A 25,483-nucleotide genomic window follows, 5' to 3' on the forward strand; every position below is an offset into this window, starting at 1 on the left:
CAAGTTTAGGTTGTTTAATGCAACAACGATTCCACTAAGCTGATTGTGGAGTAAGCCGGATTTACATTGGCGTCCGTGAAAATGAATTTACGTGGGTCGAGATCTGCAGAGTTTTAAAAAGAAGACGAGAAAGTTTCCGGTTGCCTGGCTTTGTTTGTACAACGTAAATCTGTGGTGTTTAACTTGTATAAACACGCTTTTGCGCAAAATCGATTTTTTTTTACATTGAGGCAGGACAATAAGAAGATACTTTGTTTGTGAACAAATGACCTCCCATGTGCATAAGTTCACAATTAAAAAACAGATCCATATTAGGATTGGTAATTCAGTTCATGATAAACCTCTTTGCGCAAGGGGGTAATTATTTCAAATTTAAAAGAAATTTATTGACTATGGCACACAGACTTGGTAATTGCAAGGTAAAAAACACTATTTTCACCAAATTTAATCGTTTTTGTAACAAGAAGATTATCAAAGTAATAAAACGTTACGCACATGAAGCGCATTGTAAAAATAGGTCAGGCCCAAGCGTTTCGTTATTTGTGCTTCTTACTAATTGCAACCGACAAATGGTTGGTTTGTCTTAATTGCATCAAACAATATGAGTCCGGGGAGAAAAGGGGCAAGAAAAGAAGGTTGAGTAGGAACACATGCATCAAAACACACGTTTCCTGGTTAGGATGCACGGCAAAACTTCGCCGGATGGCGTAGGGGAGACCGGGGATGGTTCGGACGTTTTTTTGAAAATTGCTAATAATTTTTTCCCCTGTCGTCTTTCATTTAAACGTTCTTACCATTCTTTTTTGTGATCTGAAACTATTGTGATCATACACTTACTTCAACCGTCCGACGTATCCCCGGACACGTGGCGACATAAAAAAGCAAAATCATGGCCGCCTGTTTACCTCCTGCTCAAAATTAACGTTTGCTTATTGAAATGTTGCCTCTAAACTACGACTTCCACCACAAAAGAATTACTTTCGGCTACCAGCAACCAAACTATAACCTTACAACCAAAAATTTAAAAAGTTGATATTTCTGTTAAACTAACTTTCTTTATTTTTACTAATCGGTTGAACTACGCATGCTCCCAAACAGTATGCTGCTTTGTAATGGAAGCATGAAGATTTGTTAAAAATGATATCACAATGCTCTACTGTGACGTCATGTACCTGGTCCGAACTATCCCCGCGTCCGAAGTATCCCCGGTCTCCCCTACCCCACACAGAAGAAACGCGATCAACAACAGGGCAAAAAATCGGCCGAATGGTCCGGCGCGCCTGACCCATATATAAACATGAAAAACCCTGATCAGGATTCGTCTCTGGGAGTGTCCTGGGTTCAAACCCTGTGAAAAAAAACTTAATCAAAGACATGAACTGGACAGTTCGCCTGATAGAAACAAAAATAATAGAAGATGTCCTTGGTTCTGAACCCTGGGTTCAATGATATGTTTAAACATTCTAGCGATTTGTGGAATATTTGTCTAGCAAGAGTTTAGATCCTGATTAAGAAATAAATGTAAAACAACAATTGCATCAGCAAAACGTCCAATTTAAACCTGTCAAGTTGGGCTTGAGGCAGGCTTCTCATCTAAGTTGAGTTATCCACCAATGAAAACACGCTTACCATATAAGGGCATTAGCAGCGGCACCGCCCTTGAAAAAATTAGGGGAAAAAGTTCGTTAAACGTGCAAAAAAGTTACAATATAGCATATAAAGGCAACTCTGTGTTTCCACATCAGAACTTGAGGCTGTTGTTTGCTTTGCTTTCAAAACAGGCAGATTCAGTTTCCTCCTGGTGATAAAGATTCGCGATGATACTACATGGTTGGCGAAAATATATGACCAAATTTGTGTGAACACATTAAATTAAAGATGTTTGCTCGAAACATTACTGAGGGTCAAGTTTCATCAAACTTCATGCCTTTTTAAAATTTTTTGCCAAATGCAATGCCACTGAATAACCTGTAATAACCTGTTTTGTGTCACGTGTTTCAGATTGTCGCGTTTAGGTGATCAAGAAGACAGTTTCATCATTCAACATGCAAGAATCGGGTATCCTGTTTCTGGTTCTGGCGTGTGGCATACACATTGCTTTAGCTGCTCGTAAGCAGGATACTATGTAATGTTATATAACCGACCCATATCACGTTCAATAAAATTCGAATAATGCATGGTCATTAAAATGGCTTACCTGTTTAAAACACTTTTGCAAAATGGTGTCGCAATTAACTGTTTTGTTTCTTGGCGTCTAAAAGTGCCGGTTAAAAAAACAAGGGTTCAAAATTAATTTTCCTTTTGTCACAGCTTGTGCCTCGACCGCTTTTGATTTCCCCAATGCCCAGCAACTTTCTGATTTCGTTGTCTACGATGGTTCCGTGCCTGATCTTACAGCAGCAACAGTATGTGGGGTTGTCACGGCAACGCGAGCCGCTCGTAAAAGAACTTTGCTTAGTTACGTGGTGGATGGGCAGGACAACGAACTTCTCATCAATTTTAACGAAAACGACATAATCATAACGGTGACAGGCGAGACCAGCACCCATTCAGTCCGGTCCATTGACTTGGATGGAAGAGCTGTAAGTAGTATATTTCCTTGTGTGGTCACTTTACATTTTAAACGAATACTTTGATAGAAATATACTTTTCCCAAATGTCTGTTTAGTTCGATAGTTCGATTTTTTGGTTTTAGTTTCATTTCTGCGTCGTGTTCTCGGCCCTTGGAGATGAACTTGTAGTTTACGTGGACGGTGCTGTGGTGTCAACACAATCGTATTCCGGAAGCACAGTCACCGGTGGCGGAGTCCTAACAATTGGCCAGGAACAGATCGCCGACTCCACAAAGGCTTTCAGGTCACTGTATACATTAACACTTCTAAGGTGGTTGACGTACATGTACGTCAAAAGACGTTTTGCGTAGAGTGCAGATTGCCGTATACACATACTTTAAAAGTTTTTGATCAAAATGCGGCTGTCTGTTAATGCATTGGTCTGCAACTGCCGGTCCGCGGGGAGTTTGTTGTCGGGCCATGTACTTTTTGCATATGTATCGCGGAGAAGATAAACTAATTTAGGCGTTTTCAAGGCTAATAGGCCGGTCTGCTGTAAAATTTCAGTTTTAAAAACTGTCCGCAGTGCTAAAAAGGTTGCCCACCCCTGCGTTAATGTGCGTCGAGACTAAACAGCCCACGCCACGAATCCTAGATCGGCGCGTGTCTGGGGAGACGCTTGGCGTGCATTAAATTTGATGATGTGAATGAAGTCTTGTTTCATAACAATGTAACAAAACCGACTGTTGTTGCAAAGGTTTGAGGTAGATATAATGTATAAACTGCTGTGCGCTCCATCCCACCAAAAAAAACTTTAGTTGTTTTGGACACGGCGTACGTACATAGTAAAAGCATTTCTTTCATTACAATTCTTTATGAATACAGTTAGGGGCCTTGCAGCAGACCGGACAACGCAATTATGCGCAATAATTAAAACAATCAACAAAATCTGTTAAAAGGTGTTAAATGAATCTTAAATCAAAGGCAATTTTTTCGTGCTCTCTTTGGGGCGCAAATAAAATTCATTGATGCCATTTACATTGCGCACTGGGGCAGAAAGAAAGTCGCTCTATTTAGTTATAATTATTAATTTGATAACAAGAGATAAAAAAAGCATTTCGGCCCCTAAAAACGGGGCTAATTGTGTTTTACACTTGCTCAAAGATTTTTCCAGCTTGATATAGTTGCTTTTATTACCTATAAATGGTGACTTGACATTTTAGTGGGTCATTATCGAATCTTTACGTGTGGCCGCGCGTCCTTACTCCTGCCGAGATTGAGGAAATGAGTAGCACCTGTACCTGCCCAGACGATCATGTTATCAGCCTCGCAAGCAGCAACGTTCTACTTCACGGTGACGTCATCAATCGCACTGCAGCATGTCAGACATTTAATGGTAAGTATATTAACACCAATCGTCACAAGCTGACGAGCCTTAAAATTGATTTTAGAGTTTTTTTTTTATTGTATGAAGTAAATCCATTTGAAAACTGTTATCTGGCACGCTTATAATACAATCGCTAGTGTATACATGGCGCATATTCTAACTCTTAAATATATTTTGTCTTTACAGCCCGAGATTGCAGTTTTACGAAATTTACACTCCCGGCGCCTGACCAAGAAACCGACTACATACGTTACAATGGCGACTTCCCTGAATTGACCCAATTGACACTTTGTCTTTGGGTGGAAGCAGACAGCAATCGACGAGGCACAGCAGTGCTAAGCTATGCAGCAGCATCAGAGGACAATGAACTCACTTTGTGGTTCTCATCAACCGATGCCACTCAGATAACCTACAGGGGAACAACTTTCACTTTAGGCGACTTCGCTGGAGCACGGGTAACAATTTTGAACTTCTAAATTGTGGGGGGTTAATAAGTCGAAAGGCACCAATTGCCTATTGAAACGCCAATATATTTGTTTCAGGCGCACATCTGCTTCACGCTGGACACTACAACTGGAAGCATTGTACTTTACGTGGATGGAATAGAAAGAAATTCCGTAGTAGCATCAAGTCGGTCTGCCGTAAGATCAGGGGGGTTCTTCGTTATTGGACAAGACCACGACAGCGTATCCCTAGCTAGTCCCGGTTTTCAAAGTTCACAGGCTTACAGGTATGTTAATACAAAAGCAAATTTCACTTAGTCGAAGCGACATACATTTAACTTTAGGTTACAGTGTAACTTTGGTTTGGTGTAACCGTTACACCAAACAAAGCTATAGAATTTTAAATTTCCAAAGAGGTATATATCAAGTAGGTATATAATATAACCACGTTGGTCACCATCACGATTTCGTTTATTTAGCGGCACTGTTGAGGATTTGACAATTTGGTCCCGAATTCTTAGTCCGAGTGAGATATATCGTATCACAGTGGGTTGTTCCTGTCCATTCGACGCTGCTATTCAATTCAACCGCAACAATTCTATCCCGTTTGGCAATGTTGCCGTCTCTTCATCATTAAGTTGTGCTAACGGGTACCAGCTTTTGGATTACGAAGGTAAACGTTTACATCTGTCCATAAAAATTTTCTTCTCGGTAAACGTTTTATGAATTAAAATTTCCGTGTCGTTGAAAAGATGTTTTTATGCCAAGTCGACTTGATGGTGTAAGGTCGTGTTTGTTTTGCTGTAGGTTGTGGCTTGAATACATTCACGTTCCCGCGGACCAACCAGATCACCGACTATATTAGAGTTAACAACACCCTCCCTGAGTTTGAAGAGTTTTCGTTTTGTGCCTGGTATAATCCTACAAACTTTGATCCTGCGAGAAGTCGAATTTACTTGAGCTATGCAACGACCGCCAGGGCAAACGCTTTGGTGATGTTTAAGCAAAATGACCAAGTGGAAGGCTTTGCAAACGATGCGTCCTTCGACTTTGCTGTCGGAAGGCCGTTAAACAACGAGGTAAAATCACTAATGCGTTACTAATTACAGCAATAAGCTTGGTGACCCCAATGATATAAGGAGATGATATAGATCCTTAACATCCTATTTTTGGGTGTGGGTAAAAAATGATACGAGTTGCAAAATATTTTCAGCCTAGCACATTACAAACACTAAACATGAAGCGTATTGTTTCGTAGGTCATGTGAATAAGCCACTTGGTTAGCAAAACTCTTTCGCTCTTTAGTCCTGTTCTATTTTCTGACCCCACCATACTCATTTCGCACATTTTCATCTCGCAGCTCGAATAATACTGTTCTTGTTTGTAGACCCACGTTTGTTTTATTGTGTCGGCTATCACAGAAGAGATGAAACTTTACATTGACGGTTCATCGGTTGGCAGCACATCGTATATCGGCGGAAAAATATTGGGAAACGGCATATTTTTATTAGGACAGGATCAAGATGAGGTTTCGACTGCGTCGAACAGGGGGTTTGAAGCGAACCAGGCTTTTAGGTGCAGTAATATTATTCATGTTTCATCAGCTACTAGTTGGTTTATGTTGGAAAATGGCACTGTTTTTACCAACAACTTTTATTAATATCACATGGTCGGATTTTTACTCGAAACCGATCATTTAAAGCCGCTTAAATGTTACAGCCTCGTAAACATTTTTGCAAATTCATTTTTTACCTACTACAAAGCACTGGTACATCGGTATGAATTGTAACGTTCTACACATGAGTGTGATAAAACTTTTTTTTGCAGCGGAACAATAAAAAATCCGACGATTTGGAGGCGAAGCCTGACTGCAGACGAAGTTTCGGCAATTGCAACGCGGTGCGTTTGCCCAAATGATCACCTTTTAATCATAAACGACAACAAGGTTGAAACATTTGGACCTGTCGAGTATAAAAAGCAGACGACCTGCACAACACTGACAGGTTAGATTAATAAACTTTCCGCACCTAACTAAACTTTGTCGGGCCTATAATTTAAGATTATGCTATTTTGATTAATAAATTTGAAACTAACTAATTACACGTCGAGAAAAGAAAATTTTTGTTGACCTGAAACGCACAAAATCAAAACACGCGCGGTTATATTTCACAACGACTTTCTCATTGTTTGAAACGCCATGTCTTTACAAAAAGTAGATTTGCCTCCAACGGCAATAAAGTGATAGGGTACAAGTAGTTTAAACGCATATCTTTGTTTCAAAATTGGCATGTGCGGCTTTAGTTTTAAGGCGTAAAACCAGATTCTAACCCAATCTTCCATGTAATCCGTGTCGCCTTTGCACTTTTTTATGCAGGGGAGAACGAATGCCTGAATGCTCCGTGTGACAAATACGCAAAATGCACAGATGAGGACCCAAATTACACTTGTACCTGTCAACAGGACTTCGTAGGCAATGGGACAAGCTGCATTGCAAGTAAGTAAAAATTCAGCAGTAGACCGTAAAGTAATAAAATGGAATATTAAGCTGAGGCATAGAATAAGTAGAAAATACATTTAGCAAGATTACTATACGTACAAATGTATGTGGCAAGTTTCAGGTAATCTGACAAAAAGGTTCAAAATGATTTTTGTTTGATGTTGTTTTCAAATTAGAAAATAAAAATATTTTTACTTCCAGCTCCACCACCACCTACCAACCCTTCCCATGGTAAGCATATAAATCTATTGATCGTTTTTCGGTAACGTTTCTACCAATCTTTGACCTATTAAACGATGATACTACAAAATATGTTGATTAAACAAAGAAATATCAAAAGCATAATATAAAACTCCGCTATGTGTTATGCCAAAAATCTTAAAAATCATGTAAAGAATCATTGACAATGACACGTCCGTAGGACTTTTTCAAATAATTAAAACAAACAGAGCACTTTTTTGCAGTAAATGCAAGTCATATCCTGGTGCAATGCACAGCAAGGGAAATCAGACTTTCCCTTCCAGTCTACATTGCCGAACACTTCAATGCAAACCGTCATACAATGCATCTCCACAATGCCACCTGCCCTCCGACTTTAAGTCCTGACAACAGCACATATACATTCACAGTCTCAGGAAATTTGGGCAGCGAGTGTGGAACCCAAGTGCAGGTATGGAACCAAAATGGTTGCAATTTTCTCCAACCTAACTTCAAACCTAGGATTAACAAATAGTTTCGTTTTATTCTGGTCTGACCAAAATCCAGTTATAACTATTTTTTTCGTTGAATAAAAGTAGAAACGGTAGTGACCAATATGTAGTGAGAATTTTTCAAAACTACGTTTTAAGTATTTTTGTGTGCAGAGAAACGCTACGCATATCATTTACACAAATGAGGTCCGCTCTTTCGTGGATCGCGATCAACCTATATTCACAGGAGCAACTTTTAGTATTCCATTTCAATGTGCTTTTCCATCAACAGGCAACATTATCTCAATCAACTATACGGTGAGTTGACAAACGCTTTAAAACAAAAAAACAGGTGGTCACAGAATCAATGCAAAAATTTGACACAATACCTTAATAATCAAAACTTAAATTATTTAAGCCAATTTTAGTACAGAAAAGAAGCTATTTAAGAGCTGCAAGTTTTAGTTAATACAAATCAACATTTGGTAATCATTTTAAAACTATTTCGACAGGTTGAAATTGCAACAGCATCCGTTTCACCAGCAGGAGGCAGTGGTGCATTCCAACTCACATCACAACTATTTGCAGATGAATCGTTTCAGAACACACAAGCTCAGCAAACATTTGCAGTAAGTTGTCACCTGTACCTGTACGATGTTACAGCAGTACTTCGAGTTATTCTGGTAGTCCTTTGACGATACAAGAATTCAATGCAATAAGAACCTATTTAACTGGCAAATATAACATCCGAGTTTTCGAAGTCAGATATTTTGTTTATATATGTCCTTTGAAAAAAAAAGGAGATGAAAATAAGCCTGGCAACCAAACTATATTCAACAACAACCTGGTTTCCGGCAGCGAAATGAAGGGGCATAGTTGACTATGTTATAGTTTAATCATGTCGTTCTAAATTTAAAAAAAAAGTTGAATAAAAACTAGAAAAACACTTTACTCGTTAATTGGGACCAAAAACTTGTTACTCGCTTCCGTCAAAACCTCAGGAAACACCTAAATGCGTTATGTTCACAATCAGTTTACTGTCGAGCTACTTATTTTATATTTGATTTGTTTTCGCGCTAAGGACTTGTTAACTATAATTCAGTTCAACCGTTCCACTGGGTTGAGTAATGCCGCTAAGATTCTTGCTCAGTGCAACACAAGGAGTCAAGACAGGACTAGAACACAAAGTCTTCTAACTTCAATGGGTTTACTCCAGCTGTATTTTTGGGCAAACAGTGTTGAACAGAAAAGCACTACAAGACAACAAAAAACAATAAGGCCCTAAAGTTTAATGCATTGTAACAAATGTATTGCAGACCACAGATTTCTTGTATGTGCAAATCGCCATTGCTACTGAAGACCCTTACCTGACAACAGTTCTACAAAGATGTTGGGGAACTCCTTCGGCAAACCTTAATGATGCAATTCAATACGACATTATTCGAAGCAGGTACTTCAATCTAATTGAAATAAAAGTAAAGTTTTTGTCTTACACACCAGTACTTTTTGTTAGTTGTCCAGTACCAGAAGCAGTTGACAACACAGTTCAAATCCTTTCAAACGGCAACAGCAGTGAAGCACGGTTTGAGGCACAAGTTTTCGCTTTCACTGATGGAGACGTAATCTACCTTCATTGCGAAGTTTCCGTTTGTAACTCTGCAACGGACATATGTGTACCGGTGGGTTTTAAAAATACGGGTGTATCTTCCATAGTTTCACATTTGACGGGTCGTGATAAGTATAACGACGTCAACCTGTCTTAGGCAATACTTTTTTGTGCTTTTACATTCTTACTTTTATCAAATATCTAAATTTTGGAAAAGAAAAGTCAAAGTTCCCCAGATGTGAAATTATCCTATAGAATAACTATTGGTACAGATGGTGTAATATTGTTCATCGCTTGTTTATTGGTGCAGGTTCTAAATCATATTTTATCTAAAGACTTGTCCAGCACGTAAACGTCGAGATATCTCTGCAAGAAACAAAAGACAAGCAGAAAATGATGTTGCTTATCAAACAATAGGACCATTTTACAGAGAAGTTCCCGTTATCTCTACAGAATCGAATAATAACTGTACGTATAGCAAAAACACATTTATTTAACTGTCAAAACGGGAGCGACCAGTTTGCCGGTTATTATGCTGCTCCATGTCATACTAGAAAAATAGTGCTTCAGAAAATGCACGGTTCGCCTGCCCAATTGTTGGTATAATTTAAAATGATTTAAAAACTACCTACAAATGTTCCTTTTTTACTAATTTTACTTATACTATTGAAAGCATTTGTGCGTTAGTTGTAAAGTTATAAAACGCAATTAAATGTAATAAATTCTCTTTTTTATATAGCTTGGCTTGTTGGTGGAATTTTGGGAGGTGTCGTTATCGTCCTAATTGCAGTGTTGCTTCTCGTGGGAATCAGGTGCTACTTTGCGGGCGGAAGAAACAGGGATTCTAAAGATCGAGGCATTCTCTTCGGGTTTAATACCTTTAGTAATGCCAAAGGTGTTGACAATCCAGCTATGATGACTTAAAAGTCTAAAAAAATCATCTAAAAATGATATAACGGCATGCACGTGTATCCTGCTGCTTTTTATATTATTAGTAACCCGATTTCGTAGAGGCTTTAACTACTAACACTATAAGTTGTGTCCATCAAATACAGTGGATTTTCAAGTAGTCAGTACACGCTGGGAGGCGTAGCCATGGAGGGCGCTGGAGGATAAATAAGCAATTTGGCGCGCAGGGATAAAAGTAGGTACAACGGGATTACGACCACAGAAAAATAATCGGTTCACCATATCTAGCATGAAACCCGATGTTGTAAAAACGGTATATTACATTAGCTCTAATAAATTAGGTCTATTAGTAACGATCAACTCGAAAAGTTTTACTGATAAAATGGGTGTTTATATGTCACCTAAGTGTTTATGATGCGTTACAGAAAGTTCCATTGCACTTATCTAAAAATTCAACTACATTTTATTAGTGTGAAATGTGTGTATTGTTGTTTATTACATTTCGTTGATTAACAAAACTAATAAATAACGTTTAAAGTTATGACTAAGTTCGCCAATGATTTGATTGGTGTTGCAGGAATTTTTGGTTCTCTTGTAGCCTACGTATTAATACAGCTTATCTCTAAACTTCTTGAACTGATTTTGTAAAGAAAGTTAGAAGCTTGTTGATTTTAGCTGCTTATGGAGTCTACAAAAACAAATAACCTACCTGTAGAAAACAGAGGTAGTATGAATCGAAACAGTTAGGAAACAGTTTTAAAGTTGCATTATACCAAACGATATCTCCCGTAAAATGTCTAGTTTAGTCAGTGGTCGGAGAATAGTTTTCATGTCGAAATGTAGCTGTAACTTTCGTTAATGACCGTCAGTAGCCTAGACCAAACTGTTACGGAATTATTTCGACAGGCACTCAATTTGGTCCAACCGCTAGGGGGATTTAAGCGGCAATACTCAATCGAATAACCCAGCTCGATCTTACATAAGGACTGTCTCCAATTCTTTGTATTTGTTCCTTCGAAAAGTAAAAATTTATAGCTTGGATAACTGGAAATTTACATACCACACAAAGCAAGTACTGCAAGCAAACAGTAACAATACGGCACACTTAAAATCACGTAACTCTGGAATGCAGATACGCAATTCCCCGCCTTAAGGAATGTATACAACAAAACCAACATGTTTCGTCACTGGCTTTACGGAGCCCTGAGAAAAAAACATCCTAATAAACCGGCGACGTCCTATTTAAAGCTTAAGGAACGTTAGTAAAGTAGACAACATTCCGAGGTAATCAACAGCACTTAAGCAATAACCGTTCAGGGGAGGCGACATAGGTGCCATAACATAAACTAACCAGAACAAATTATCTCCAGCTTCATTTCATTTCACAAACATTTAAAACAGCTACACATTTGGTACGATTTTCAACAAAAAAATTTTGATGTGGTGGATCTGAGAAACTACTAGATTCATGTATTGTGTAATTCAGGTATATTCGTTAAATTGTCATCTCTCAAAGTGGAAAATTCAATTCATACGTTATCTAAGTAGTTCATTCACCTCTACTTAGATAAACATTCACCTCACAGAGTGAACAACTGCAAGGTCAGATGCTTAGCAAAATCATTTGATTTACAGAACATCTGTCAATATACGATCCGTTTAGTTTAGTGGTTTAGAAACGAGGCTATCTTCATCGTTAGCAGTTTTTGTGTGGAAAATGCGAAACGCCATCATAACATCAATCGCCTAAAAAAGTTGCATGTTACTACAACCCACTTTAGTCAATTCAAAACAATTACAGTTTTTATTTAGTTTTTTTAAATGAAGTTACGTATTATACAGAAACTAATAAAAGCGTCAATGCCGTTTTCAAAGTGGAAGTAGAAAACATAGAAGGGATTTTTTTGTTTGTAGGTTATGTTTCTTACTCGCTCTCTCAGTTCCAGGTTCGCAGAGTTGTTGTTTTGAATTTTTTGGGGTCGGAGTCGTGATAGTTTTTCGCAAGTGCGAGTGAATTCTGCGTCACAAAAGTTTTCACCGACTCAAATATCCTGCTTGTGACACATTAACTCTTCATGCAACCGACTGGATGTTTAAGAAGCAGTGTGCCATTGTAATAGCCTAAATGGTGTTGTTAGGCGTCTTGACAAAAAAGATAACTTGGTGCAAGGCCAAACAAAAGGTAATGGCTTAAGTAGAAACAATGAGCCCGATTGATTGCCTTCAAATTTAAAAATCTTTCGACTTGAAAATTCTGCGAAAATGGATAAGCACATCAAAATTCCTTACGATTTTAAATTCGTGAAGCAAGTTTAAATATTAGCTCATGGAGTTCGTAAAGATGGATGTACGGAACGGAGCGCTGTGTTTCCAAAAAAACTAAACCAAATGATCAATCTGGTTGACTCGCGCCAAAATTGATCCAGACGCGGTTTCAAGCTTTAGTACATTGAACACGGGCTGGCACAAGTTTAGCTTATTTAACAAAGCGACAACTTTCACAAAAATTATTGTCGTGAAGGTAGGAGTTATGATGGCCCAAGTAAAAATAAAATCCGAACCCATATGGGTTGTGGTCTGTAAAGTTTTAAACACTGGACAAAGCATATCCGGTAAACTTTTCATAAATCTAAATGTTTGCACAATGTTCAGCATATGTTGACAAAAATATGATCCCCAGGTGCAGAACTTCACCAGCGACAAACATTTATAACCATTATATTGGAAATTCTCGCATTGAGAATATGCAAAGTGCTTTACGTAGGTAAGAAGGTTCCAAAAACGTCTGCAGATACGTAACATGAAAATAATAAGCACGTGGGGTAAAAAGCCTTCATTAAGGTGGTTCTCAAACTCTTACTGATTGCCTACACCTAACGAGCTTTTTTCATCGCACATCAAATTAAGAAATATGGCTATTTTTTGACCAGATTGGTATATTTCTAATACCATCATAAGGTGGTGGTCATTTAAGAACGTTTGTTTGTCTGCCGGATAGTGCTTTTGTAGCCGCTTTACTGATGTGATGCACACATCATACAAGAGTGATGCCATAATGTCATTCAGCCAATACATACAGTAAGTAGGAATGACGAATTTGCCTACTCAATGATGACGAATTATAGCCTACTCAACAGTTATTTACAAATCAGAAATCTAGATTTGCTTTGAATTGAGTACAGCAGAATTGTATCCGGGTTCAATTGGAGATGTTACGCGCGTATCAATTGCTGAGAACTAACGCTTTAATACAGCAATCCAACGGCGAAATTTGGCAAGTAAGATACAAGATTCCAAGTTCAAGACCAGCTCTACCTGCATTGCAAGGTCGCTGTCTGCGAATTAAACACAGATATTTGTGCGTCGGGAAAAGAGAACATAATCGTTTGTGTCAAATCCTGCAAAAGTATAAATTTTTAAACTTGTTCGGAAAACCGTAAACGGCGTGGTGTGTTATTAAACTCTAACCGGTAAAAACGACAGGCAACCAATGAAGTTGAATACTAAACCATCGGCCCAATAGGCTTGTGCCAGATGACGATGGGACAACATCAAACGGTTTACGTATAAAGCCTTTGCAACCGTGCAACAAAGCGCAAGAAAAGTCACCGCTGAATTACCCACGGTCGTTACTTCTGGTAAACGCAGTTTTAAACAAAAAAATATTATTTGCGTAACCATTTGGAATGTGACCAAGAAGACGAAAGTTATTGAAAGTTAATAACCCTGGCCTTACATGTTTATCCTTTATCGCTGACTAATATCCAGTGTAGAGATTTGGGCTACTAACACATGTTATTACCTAATTGTCGTATCAAAATTTTTTTTTAACATTTCATACTTGTTGATTTATGTCATAACATATAACAAGCGCATATATAACATATATATATAACAAACGCTACAGCATATCCGTCTAAGTTACAAACTTTTTGCTGATAAACTAAAACAAAAATATGGACAAAGAGTGCAAATACCAAAATGGTCGCCAAAATGGTATGTTTTCCTTTGGCTATGAAAATTCGGACTCCAGTTCAATACGAGACAAACAAGTTTAAAACATCTGAACTGGCGTTGTCGACAACCTTTTTTGCGCTGCGGGCTGGTTTTAAAACGAAAATTTTATCGCGGACTGCTTTTCACAAAACAGCAAATTTTAAGCAAAAAAAGTCATTACAAAATTAATGAAATAAGAACTGAGCTTGGCTGTCGCAACGAGGCGCTATAGGGAATTGTTGAACATAATTTACGTCCAGTCGGTTTCGCGCTTTTGTTTTAATCACAAAAACTCTGCTTACTCACATAAGTAGTGCGTCGGAAATGACAGAAAAGTTTTTAATGCTTTTATGGGAGTTGCCCTATGTGTCAAAAATAATCCAGCGGATGTAGAAATAAGAAATAAAGCACCTGATTTCGACAAACTGGAGAGATTTAACGCGAATTTAACAAAACAGGTTTAAAGCATTTATCCTGAAAATTTATACGGCCAGGTAACGAACTCCTCGCGGCCCTGTGGTTGCCGACCACTGCAGTAAGCGAATTGTGCAAAATAGTAATGTGGGCTACTGAAGTTTCATTGCTTAAAACATTTCGGTCAAAAATGCCGTTTTGCCGATAGTGACTCTAAAGTTCGGCCTTATTGGGCCAAAATTGTTCGGCTCTTTTAAGGTAAATTCGGTGTATCACTGCAAAATACTTATTTTCGGTCAACTGCTGTACACAGGAGCGCTTATTTAAGTGTAAAACATTGTAAACATAAGTCACTTCCACGCTTTTCATAAAAACAGAACATCAATTACCAACGGCTATAGCACAAAAAAAAACAATTTCATTGATTATACCAGTAGTTCTCAAACTGTGCGTCGCGACGCCCTGGTGCGTCGTTTCAATTTTCCAAGGGCGTCGCAGAATAGTTCTGTTTCGTGGCGTTTTGTTGTTGTATCAATAAACACAACTTTAATAATAAGCTTCCTCATTAACTTTTGTTTGCTGGTGCGTCGCAAGTCCAGAAAACTTTTCCAGGGGCGACGCAACAAAAAAAGTTTGAGAACCACTGGATTATACGACAGGTGAATTATGAATAGCGCTCTCTTATTTATTACCAATTAAGTGAACAATTCCAGACCGCGTTCAATCTGTGTTTCGCCAACATTTTTGTATCGGAAGTGAACAAGCCAATTGAGTTCTGGGAATAGGGAAATGCGGTAAAAACCAACAGCAAGGTTTCCATCACGTCCATGTGGCAGAATTTTCCCATCGTAACCTTATCAATTTCCAAGAATCAATAGGGTAGGATTGGTTTGTCGTTCCACTGTTTCAATCTGGGCTTCGGTACCGCAGGTGCTGTTCTGGCGAAATGACGTGAGAAAAAATCATTTGGGTGATCGTAAGTATTTTTCCATCTTTAAGGAAATCCGTATTTCCTGTCGCACAAGTTTTAAATTGTGGACCAGGAAAAACAAATGTTTGAGGTTCAAATCACAGCGCCAGGTCTGGTACAAGTTTAGGTTGTTTAATGCAGCAACAATTACTAAGCCGATCGTTGAGCAAGTCGAAATTGCATTGGCGTCGTTGAAAGTGAACCTAAGCGGGTCGAGATGTGATGGTAACGATTTGCGATGATACTAGATGGTTAGCAAAAATGTGACCAAATTGGTGTGAACACATCACATTAAAGAAGCTTTGCTTCAAACATTATTAACGGCCAAGTTTAATGGCCTTATATAATTTCTTGCCAAATACAATGCCGCTGAATAACCTTAACATGTTTTGTGTCGTTATGTATTTCAGATTGTCGCGTTTAGGTAACGAAGAAGACAGTTTTATCATTCAACATGAAGGAACCGTGTGTCCTGTTTCAGCTTCTGGCGTGTGGCATACGCATTACTTTAGCTGCTTGTGAGCGGGAGAATATGTAACGTTTATAAACGACCCTTAAAACACTTTTGCAAAAACGTGTCGCAAATAACTGTTTTGTTTGTTAGAGCTTAAAAGTACCGGTTAAAAAGCAGGAGTTTAAAATTACATTTCCTTGTTGTCACAGCTTGTGCATCGACCGCTTTCGATTTCCCCAATGCCCAGCAACTTTCTGATTTCGTTGTCTACGATGGTACCGTGCCTGATCTTACAGCAGCTACAGTTTGTGGGGTTGTCACGGCAACGCGAGCCACTCGTGAAAGAACTTTGCTTAGTTACGCGGTGGATGGGCAGGACAACGAACTTCTCATCACTTTCAGCGAACACAACATAATCACTGCGGTAAAGGGAGAGACCAGCATCCATTCAGTCCCGTCCATTTACTTGGATGGAAGATCCGTAAGTAGTACATTTCCTGTTGTGTGGTCACTTTTTAAACCGATATTTTGATGCAAAGACACTTTTTCTATTTTATAGCTCTTTTAGCCGCTAATTTAAAACACGTCATATAATATTTTTTGGGTTAAGTTTCATTTCTGCGTCGTATTCTCCGCCCTTGGAGATGAACTTGTAGTTTACGTGGACGGTGCTGTGGTGTCAACACAATCGTATTCCGGAAGCACAGTCACCGGTGGCGGAGTCCTAACAATTGGCCAGGAACAGATCGCCGACTCCACTAAGGCTTTCAGGTCGGTGCATACATTAATGACTCTTCATTCCAGATATTGCGTTTAGTCTAGAGTTGCCATACGTCAGGATATTCCCTGACATGTCAGGGAATTTACTGTTTAAATATGCGTCAGGGAGAAATGTTAAAATGTGCTTAAAAGTCAGGAATTTAAGAAAAAAAAGTATTTACTATAAAATTAATGTACCAACGGAGAAAGTTTCTAGTAGTTAGCTACAACCGCGCCTATACCATAAAGAGGTAAACTGGCGGCGCGCAGGTTAACGCACCAGGTTCCTGTTTCGTTTTGCAGTGTGTGTGCGCGCGTAACAATACCTGTTTGTTATTAGTTGTCTGACAATACGCCTTAAATCAGTGGTTCCCAAACTTTTTTCTTTTAAGGCGCATTTTAGAAAAAAACAAAAAATATTTGGCGCACTTCGAACATTTGAATAAAGCATATATTGACAAAGGCACTGACTATGAAGTCATAAAGCCTCTATACAGGTCACTCTCATAGTTAAATAGCCTAGTTGAACATCTCAGAGACGTGGAGCATGTTGGCCTAGTGTAGGGTTGCCATACGTCAGGATTTTCCCTGGGAACCACTGCCTTAAATACACAAAAAAATCAGCGAAAACACAGCATTCGATGCTACGCGTGAACGTGGGAAGTTTTATTTGCTTTAACTGTGTACCTAATTGTAGGGATCTAACTAACAACAAAATGTCGAATGTCGTGAGACATAAAAACGTTTTTACAGTGTCATTTTATTTTAAATTTAAAAAGTTTTTTGTTGCTCCCAGTGTTGTTTTTTTCTGTGTGAAATAGGTTGGTAAAGGTTGGCGACCCCTGATATATGTGCTTATTGTTTCAAGGATAGTAAGAGTAGTGATTTGACAAGGATCAGAGTATCGTGACTTTCGAATATTCTAAATTTATTCCCTAATAAAAGTGTTTTTGGATCGCAAAAAAGGTTATCGCAACGGTTCTCAAACTGGGTCCGCGGTCCTTTAGGTGTACGTGAGGCAAATTTGCGGGGACCGCGAAAAGGTGGAAGTAATTCTATATTATTATTTGGCGTCAGTTTATGCAACTGAAAAAGTTTAATTTAAAGTGAAAGTGAGAATCGACTGTCTCCATTGCTAAACAATAGGCTTTATAGCATGACAACTAACAAAAATGCAATTGTTCGTGCCTAATTGTAATGTTTTTTGTCTTGTCTGTGATGTCAGATTTGGATTATTGTTTTGCGCATAACTACCGGTAGCTAAAATCCTGCAATCAACTGTCGTTTTTCTGAAATACACATTCAGGCTTAAGGACCGCGAGCCCTCGAAATAATGGCAAAGGGAACGTTAAGAAAAAATAATGAAAAAGTTTGAGAACCACTGAGTTTGCGCAACTGAGATACATTTTGTCAGGGATTGTGTATCATAAAATATGGCAACCCTATAAACTATAACTATAGTTTAGTCAAAACCGAAACGTAAGTTCCATAAGCGGAACCTATTATCAACCCGATTTTTTTTAGTTGGAAACATGTTTTTTAAATATCTAACTGATGACTTGGTATCTTAGTGGGTCCTTGTCGAATTTTTACGTGTGGCCACGCGTCCTTACTGTGGCCGAGATTAAGGAAATAAGTAGCACATGTACCTGCCCAGACGATCATGTTATCAACCTCGCGAGTAGCAACGTCTTACTTCACGGTGACGTCACCAATCGCAGTGCAGCATGTCAGACATTTAATGGTAAGTGTATTAACACCAATTGTCACAAGCTGACGAGCCTTAAAACTGCTTAAAAGCGTTGCTCTTTGTCGTATGAAGTAAATCCATTTGAAAAATATTATCTGACACGCTTATAATACAATCGCAAATGTATACATGTCACAAATTTTAATTCACAAATTATTTGTCTTTTCAGTCCGAGATTGCAGTTTTACGAAATTTACATTCCCGGCGCCTGACCAAAAATCAGACTATGTCCGTTACAATGGCGACTTCCCTGAGTTGACCCAATTGTCACTTTGTCTTTGGTCGGAAGCAGATAGCATTCGACAATTCACAGCAGTTTTTAGCTATGCAGCAGCATCAGAACCAAATGAACTCGCTTTGTGGCTTACTAAACCGGATGAAATTCAGATATCTTACAGAGGATCGACTTACCCTTTAGGCAACTTCTCTGGAGCACGGGTACTTTTAACAATTTTTACCTTTAAAATAGTGGAAAGGTAGGGTTTGTCGAGAGGCACAAAATACCTATTGATGTGACCTAGAGATAAACTAAGTGCCTTTTATAGGTGGGTTAACTCACATTTAGCCATCTGTTTCAGGCTCACATCTGCGTCACGCTGGACACTACAACCGGAAGCATTGTACTTTACGTGGATGGAATAGAAAGAAATTCCGTAGTAGCATCAAGTCGGTCTGCCGTAAGACCAGAAGGATTCTTCGTTATTGGACAAGACCACGACCGGGTGTCCCTGACAGATCCGCAATTTCATCCTGCACAGGCTTACAGGTATTTAATACAAGGGCAAAGTTCCCTTGGTCGAAGCGACCTACTTTTAACTATTGTTTGTAATTTAAGCGTTTTGTTACGCAAAGCTCCGACACCATTTCTTAATACCACCTGGCCTCACACAAAACAAGCATGTAGGCCAGGGATTGGCAACCCTTGGCACGCGTAACACATAAAAACAACAAGTAAATTGGCACGCGTCGCCTAAGAGGTTGCCGAGCCCTGATGCAGGCTATACCAAACTAAGATACACAATTTTAAAACTATAAAAGGTTACAGGACATTTCAAGTTGGCCTAAAATACCAAAAAATAACTGTATTACAAACATAATTTTACTTCATGTAGCGGCACTGTCGAAGATTTGACAATTTGGTCCCGAATTCTTAGTCCGAGTGAGATATATCGGATCACAGTGGGTTGTTCCTGTCCATCCGACGCGGCTGTTCAATTCAACAGCGACAATTCTGACTTGTTTGGCAATGCGTCCGTCTCTTCCTCAATAGGTTGTGCCAACGGGTTTGTTATCAAATGTTTCTTCAAGAAACGTATTCAAATACAACTCCCTCGTACTTTGTTTATTATTTTAGGGTCAATCAGCTTTTGGATTACGAAGGTAAATGCTATAATGCATCTGTCAATAAATACTTTCTTCATGATAAACGTTTCCTTGTCATTGACAAGATGTTTTATGGCCAAATCGACTTGATGGTGTAAGGTCGTGTTTGTTTTGCTGTAGGTTGTGGCTTGAATACATTTACCTTCCCGCGAACCAACCAGATCACCGACTATATTAGAGTTAACAACACCCTCCCTGAGTTTGAAGAGTTTTCTTTTTGTGCCTGGTACAATCCAACAAACTTCGATCCTGCGAAACATCGGGTTTACTTGAGCTACGCAACGGCCGCCAGTGCAAACGCTTTGCTAATGTTGAATCACAATGACCGAATGCGAGTCTTTGGAAACGATGCGTCCTTCTACTTTGTTGTCGGAAGGCCGTTAAACAACGAGGTAAAATCAGTATTGCGTTACTAATTGCATTAGACTCTGTGATCCCAATGATATAAGGAGATGATATATAACCTTAACATAATGGTGTGGGGGAAAAAATATTCGAGTTGCAAAATATTTTCAGCCTAGTACATTACAAACACTAAAAAGAAAGCATTTTCACTCAGTTTCGTAGATTATGTGAATCAGCCATTTGGTCAGCAAAACGCTTTCGGCCTTTAGTCCTGTTCTATTTCCTGCCCCCACCATACTCTTCTGCATCGTTTCTTCTCGTAGCTCAAGTAATACTGTTCTGGTTTGTAGACCCACGTTTGTTTCATTGTGTCGGCTATCACGGAAGAGATGAAACTTTACATCGACGGTTCATTGGTGGGCAGCACATCGTATACGGGCGGTAAAATATTGGGAGAGGGTATATTCTTATTAGGACAGGATCAAGACGAGGTTTCGACAGCGCCGAACAGGGGGTTTCAAGCACGCCAGGCTTTCAGGTAAAATATCAACATATTATTTTGTTTAATATACGCTTACAAATTTATTTTTGTCGCAAATCGGTGATGTTTTTATATCAATACCGTTTGTCAACCGTTGCAAAGTGGATTTGGCGACAAACCAAGTTTAGGAGCCGACACAAAGCTAATGATATATGAATGTAGTTGAAACAAGCCTTCAGCAAATACACCAAAACATAACGTTTGCTGCGTATTCGAAAACTGTAATATTCATTTAAAACCGCATGAGTGTTACAGCTAACAATTTGGTAAACCTAAATTATTTTTGACCTACTATAAAGGGCCAGTAGATCAGTTTGAATTGCAACGTTCTGGACAACAGTGTAATAAAATTGTTTTTCTTGGCAGCGGAACAATAAAAAATCCGACGATTTGGAGTCGAAGTCTGACAGCAGACGAAGTTTCGGCAATTGCAAGGCGGTGCGTTTGTCCCAACGATTACTTGTTAATCATAAACGACAACAAGGTTGAAACATTTGGACCTGTGGAGTATCAAAAGCAGACGACCTGTACGACACTGACAGGTTAGAGTTTTAAGATCTGAATCATGTATTAATTAACTTTCCGCACTTGTCGTTGTCTCCAGTTATTAGGCCTTAAGTTGATCGGATCTATCATGTGGTGTATGGTTGACTAAAGTAGTCTTATCATTTAAAATTGTGTCATAATATTTGTTATTCCGGTATAATTATCTGTTATTTTGGCGTTTCACACAAACTTTTTTGGTTTCAAATCCGCATTTGGGGCGTTTAAGATCAACAAAAAATATCTCAATGCAAGTAATATAAACACAAGCACCACTATATGTCTAACCTAACAAATGTGCCAATATAGTTTCTATACCGCAAAACCATACCTGAACCCTATCTTCCATGTAATCTGTGTTGTCAAACCAAAACTACCTTTTCACGTAGGGGAAAACGAATGCCTAAATGCCCCGTGCGACAAACACGCAAAATGCACTGACGAGGACCCGAGTTTCACTTGTACCTGTCAACAGGACTTCGTAGGCAATGGGACAAGCTGCATTGCAAGTATAAGTCAATTGCAAATATGTGTAAAAACTCAGCAGTAGGCTTAAAATAACAATCTGGATATAAATGTAAGGTACAGATTAAGTAGAAAATATACTCAAGAGTAAGTCAACCAAACTTATAATGTGCACTGGTGGCGATTTGCTCAGAACTTATGTTGTTAAAAATGTTTGTTTTTAAAGATAATACCTTTGTTTTCATTTTCAGTTGCACCACCACCCTCCAACCCTCCCCATGGTAAGCATATAAATTTCCCGGTTCTTTGTCGGCCACGTTTGTTCCAAGTTTGATCTATAAAAGCGTCATGCTAAAACTTATTTTTACCAATATGAAACAATACTAAAAGCCAGAAAATAAACATCTGTGTTTGGTATGTCAAAAGTTTTTAAATATCATCTAAGAAAGAGCATTCTTTTCACTCATTTAAAACAAATGCCACGTGTCTCAATTACCTGAACACTTCTACGCAGTAAATGCAAGCTATATCCTGGTACAGTGCACGGCAAGGGAAATCAGGCTATCCCTCCCAGTCTATATCGCTGAACACTTCAATGCAAACCGTCATACAATGCATCTCCACAATGCCACCTGCCATCCAGCTTTAAGTCCTGACAACAGCACATATACATTCACAATCTCAGGAAATTTGGGCAGCGAGTGTGGAACCCAAGTGCGGGTATGGAACCAAAATGGTTGCAATTTTCTCCAACCTAACTTCAAACCAAGGATTAACAAATAGTTTCGAATTATTCTGGTTCGACCAAAATCCATTTATAAATATTTTTTTCGTTGAAAAAAAGTAGAAATGGTAGTGACAAAAAATGTAGTAATGATTTTTCAAAGTTTAATTTAAACTCGCCTCAATTTCGTTTTGCAGAAAAACGCTACGCATATCATCTACACAAATGTGGTCAGCTCTTTCGTGGATCGCGATCAACCTATATTCACAGGAACAACTTTTAGTATTCCATTCCAATGTGCTTTTCCATCAACATGCAACATTATCTCAATCAACTATACGGTGGGTTGGTAAAAGATTTAAAGCAAAAAAAGGTAGTCACAGAATCAATACAAAAACTTGAAACAAAGCATTTAATCAAAATTTAAATCATTTAGGCTAATTTTAGGAGTTTCCTACAACAGAAAAATAGCTATTTATGAGCTGCAATTTTCAGGTAATACACATCAACATTTTTTTCAGCATTTTAAAACTAATTCGACAGGTTGAAATTGCAACAGCATCCGTTTTACCATCAGAAGGCAGTGGTACATTCAAACTCACATCACAACTGTTTGCAGATGAATCGTTTCAGAACACACAAACTCAGCAAAGATTTGCAGTAAGTTTTCACCTGTACCTGCATGTCATCGGGTTCCACTGGGTTGAGTAATAGTTTCTTCCTCAGTGAAACACAAGTGGCCAAGACAGGACTGGAACCCACAATCGTCTAACTTTAACGGGTTTAACGGCTATATTTTGTGACAAACAGTGTTGAACAGAAAAACACCATAAAAAAACACAATAAGACCCCAAAATTTAATGCTTTGTAACTAATGCATTGCAGACCACAGATTTCTTGTATGTGCAAATTGGCGTTGCTACTGAAGACCCTTACCTGACACTAGTTCTACAACGTTGTTGGGGAACTCCTTCAGTTGACCTGAACGATATCATTCAATACGCCATCATTCGTAACAGGTATGACAATCTACTTACAGAAGTAGGTTTCAACATAAACAGACAGTTTAGAATGAAAATAAATTCACATTGTGGTCATAACAGAAAATTAACTTTTGTAATTGGTCATTAAAAATCACTGTAAAACAATATTACACTCAAGTATTTATTGTTAGTTGTGCAGTACCAGAAGCAGTTGACAACACAGTTCAAATCCTTTCAAACGGCAACAGCAGTCAAGCACGGTTTAAGGCACAAGTGTTCGCTTTCACTGATGGGAATGTAATTTACCTTCATTGCGAAGTTTCCGTTTGTCACTCTGCAACGGACAAATGTGTACCGGTAGGTTTTAAAAATACGGGCGTATCTTACATCTGATGGGTCGTGGTAAGTCCCAAGGCATCAACCTGTTTTAGGCAATGCTCTTTTGTGCTTTTATATTCAAATTTTTATCCAATATCTAAAATTTGAGAAAGAAATGGTAAAGATCATGAGATCTGAATAATGATGGGAAGACAATAAAATTTATACAAGAAGAATTGGTAGGGTTGATGTAATGTTAAGATGCTTGTGCATTGCTGCAGGTTTTAAATTATATTTTGTCTAAAGACTTGTCCAGCACGTAGACGTCGAGATATCTTTACAAGAAACAAAAGAAAAGCAGAAAATGATGTTGCCTATCAAACAATAGGACCATTTTACAGAGAAATCTCCGTTATCTCTACAGAATCGAATTGCAATTGTACGTATCGCAAACACAGGGTTACATTTTACTGCCAAAACGGCAGCGCCCAGTTTGCCGGTGATTTTGCTTACCCATCTCACACTAAAAATAGTGCTTCAGAAAAATGCACGGTTCGCGTGCCGAACTGTTGGTGTAATTTGAAATGATTCAAAACCTAGGATCAAATGTTTATTTTCCGTGATTTTGAATTGACTATTTTACTATCGGAAGCATTTTGTGCGATCGGTGCATTTAAAATATACAGGATCGCTTGGTCCACCTCAAAATAAATTTAATATTGCTTGCTGTACCTTTATATCGTTTGGTGCGCATTTATATCGCTCGGTCCACATTTATATCACTTGGTGCACTTTTTAGATTGCTCGGTGCATGTTTATATCTCTTGGTTCATCGTTATATCGCTTGGTACAGCCTATACTCTTATATGGTTAGTGTACTTTTATTCCGTTAGGTAGGCTTGGTGCAACTTTATATTGCTTGGTACACTATTACTATCGATATAAAGGTGCGCCAAGGGTCATAAATGTGCACCAAGCGATGTTAAGGTGCACCAAGCGATATTAAGATGCACCAAGCGATATAATGGTGCTATAAGAGATATAAACGCGCTTCAAGGATATTAGGGTGCACCAAATGATATAAATGTGCACCAAGCAATATTAAGGTGCACCAAGTGGTGATAACCGTGCACCAAGTGATCCTGTATATTTTAGATGCAGCCTTTGTGCGATCAGTTTTTAGACGTAATTAAAGTTACTTGCAACAAGTTACTAAGACGTAATTAACTCTTATTTTTTTGTAGCATGGATTGTGGGTGGAATTTTGGGAGGTGTCGTTGTCGTCTTGATTGCAGTGTTGCTTCTCGTGGTAATCAGATGTTACATTGCGGGCGGAAGAAACAGGGATTTTGCGACATTCTCTTCGGGTTTAATACCTTTAGTAACAATGCCCAAGGTGGGACAAACCCGTAATGACAAAAACGGCACGCACATGTATTCTGCTGCATTTTTCGTAACTAGTAATCCGCTTTTGTGAAGGCTTTAACTACTAACACTATAAGTTGTGTCTATCTTATATAGTGGTCATGGAGGGCGCCAGAGGACAACTGGGTAATTAGGAGCTGCTAATAAAAAAAAAAAAAAAAACGAGATACGCAAAAAAACATTTCATCTTATCTTCCTTTGCAGGTAATTTAACCAAAATGTTTAAAAAGTGTTGGCAACTTCCAATAAGAAATCCGATGTTTAAAAAACGGTCAACTACATATAGCCTCGATCAACTAGAACTAGACCTATTGGTATTACCTCTAAAAG

At 38.6% G+C, this 25,483-nt stretch overlaps 2 protein-coding genes across 2 annotated transcripts; both read left to right on the plus strand.

Annotated features, from left to right (window-relative positions):
• The first annotated feature begins 2,045 nt into the window (after positions 1-2,045).
• On the plus strand, positions 2,046-10,690 carry LOC145228707 (uncharacterized). The gene is made up of 19 exons (XM_080093968.1): positions 2,046-2,109; positions 2,311-2,582; positions 2,696-2,856; positions 3,776-3,948; positions 4,126-4,394; positions 4,482-4,669; positions 4,862-5,055; positions 5,190-5,461; positions 5,770-5,957; positions 6,210-6,385; positions 6,757-6,876; positions 7,081-7,110; positions 7,344-7,549; positions 7,743-7,886; positions 8,081-8,197; positions 8,885-9,018; positions 9,082-9,247; positions 9,510-9,642; positions 9,914-10,690. Exons 1-19 carry the CDS (start codon positions 2,046-2,048, stop codon positions 10,096-10,098), a joined length of 3,192 nt encoding a protein of 1,063 aa, XP_079950094.1. The 3' UTR covers positions 10,099-10,690.
• A 9,448-nt stretch (positions 10,691-20,138) lies between these two features.
• On the plus strand, positions 20,139-23,558 carry LOC145228823 (pancreatic secretory granule membrane major glycoprotein GP2-like). Its single transcript, XM_080094056.1, has 10 exons — positions 20,139-20,201; positions 20,505-20,692; positions 21,062-21,237; positions 21,628-21,747; positions 21,955-21,984; positions 22,218-22,423; positions 22,625-22,768; positions 22,971-23,087; positions 23,313-23,446; positions 23,531-23,558. The coding sequence occupies exons 1-10, from the start codon at positions 20,139-20,141 to the stop codon at positions 23,556-23,558; spliced, it is 1,206 nt and encodes a 401-aa protein (XP_079950182.1).
• The last annotated feature ends 1,925 nt before the right edge of the window (positions 23,559-25,483 follow it).

Source organism: Phallusia mammillata, chromosome 1 (assembly GCF_965637545.1).
Source record: "Phallusia mammillata chromosome 1, kaPhaMamm4.hap1.1, whole genome shotgun sequence".
Classification (NCBI taxonomy): domain Eukaryota; kingdom Metazoa; phylum Chordata; class Ascidiacea; order Phlebobranchia; family Ascidiidae; genus Phallusia; species Phallusia mammillata.

Coding starts and splice junctions, on each gene's coding strand:
- LOC145228823 (XM_080094056.1), top strand. CDS start 20,139: ATGCGAGTCTTTGGAAACGATGCGTCCTTCTACTTTGTTGTCGGAAGG. Junction 21,238..21,627: donor GACCTGTACGACACTGACAG/GTTAGAGTTTTA, acceptor CTTTTCACGTAG/GGGAAAACGAATGCCTAAAT. Junction 21,748..21,954: donor TGGGACAAGCTGCATTGCAA/GTATAAGTCAAT, acceptor TTTCATTTTCAG/TTGCACCACCACCCTCCAAC.
- LOC145228707 (XM_080093968.1), top strand. CDS start 2,046: ATGCAAGAATCGGGTATCCTGTTTCTGGTTCTGGCGTGTGGCATACAC. Junction 2,110..2,310: donor ACACATTGCTTTAGCTGCTC/GTAAGCAGGATA, acceptor CTTTTGTCACAG/CTTGTGCCTCGACCGCTTTT. Junction 5,056..5,189: donor CCAGCTTTTGGATTACGAAG/GTAAACGTTTAC, acceptor GTTTTGCTGTAG/GTTGTGGCTTGAATACATTC.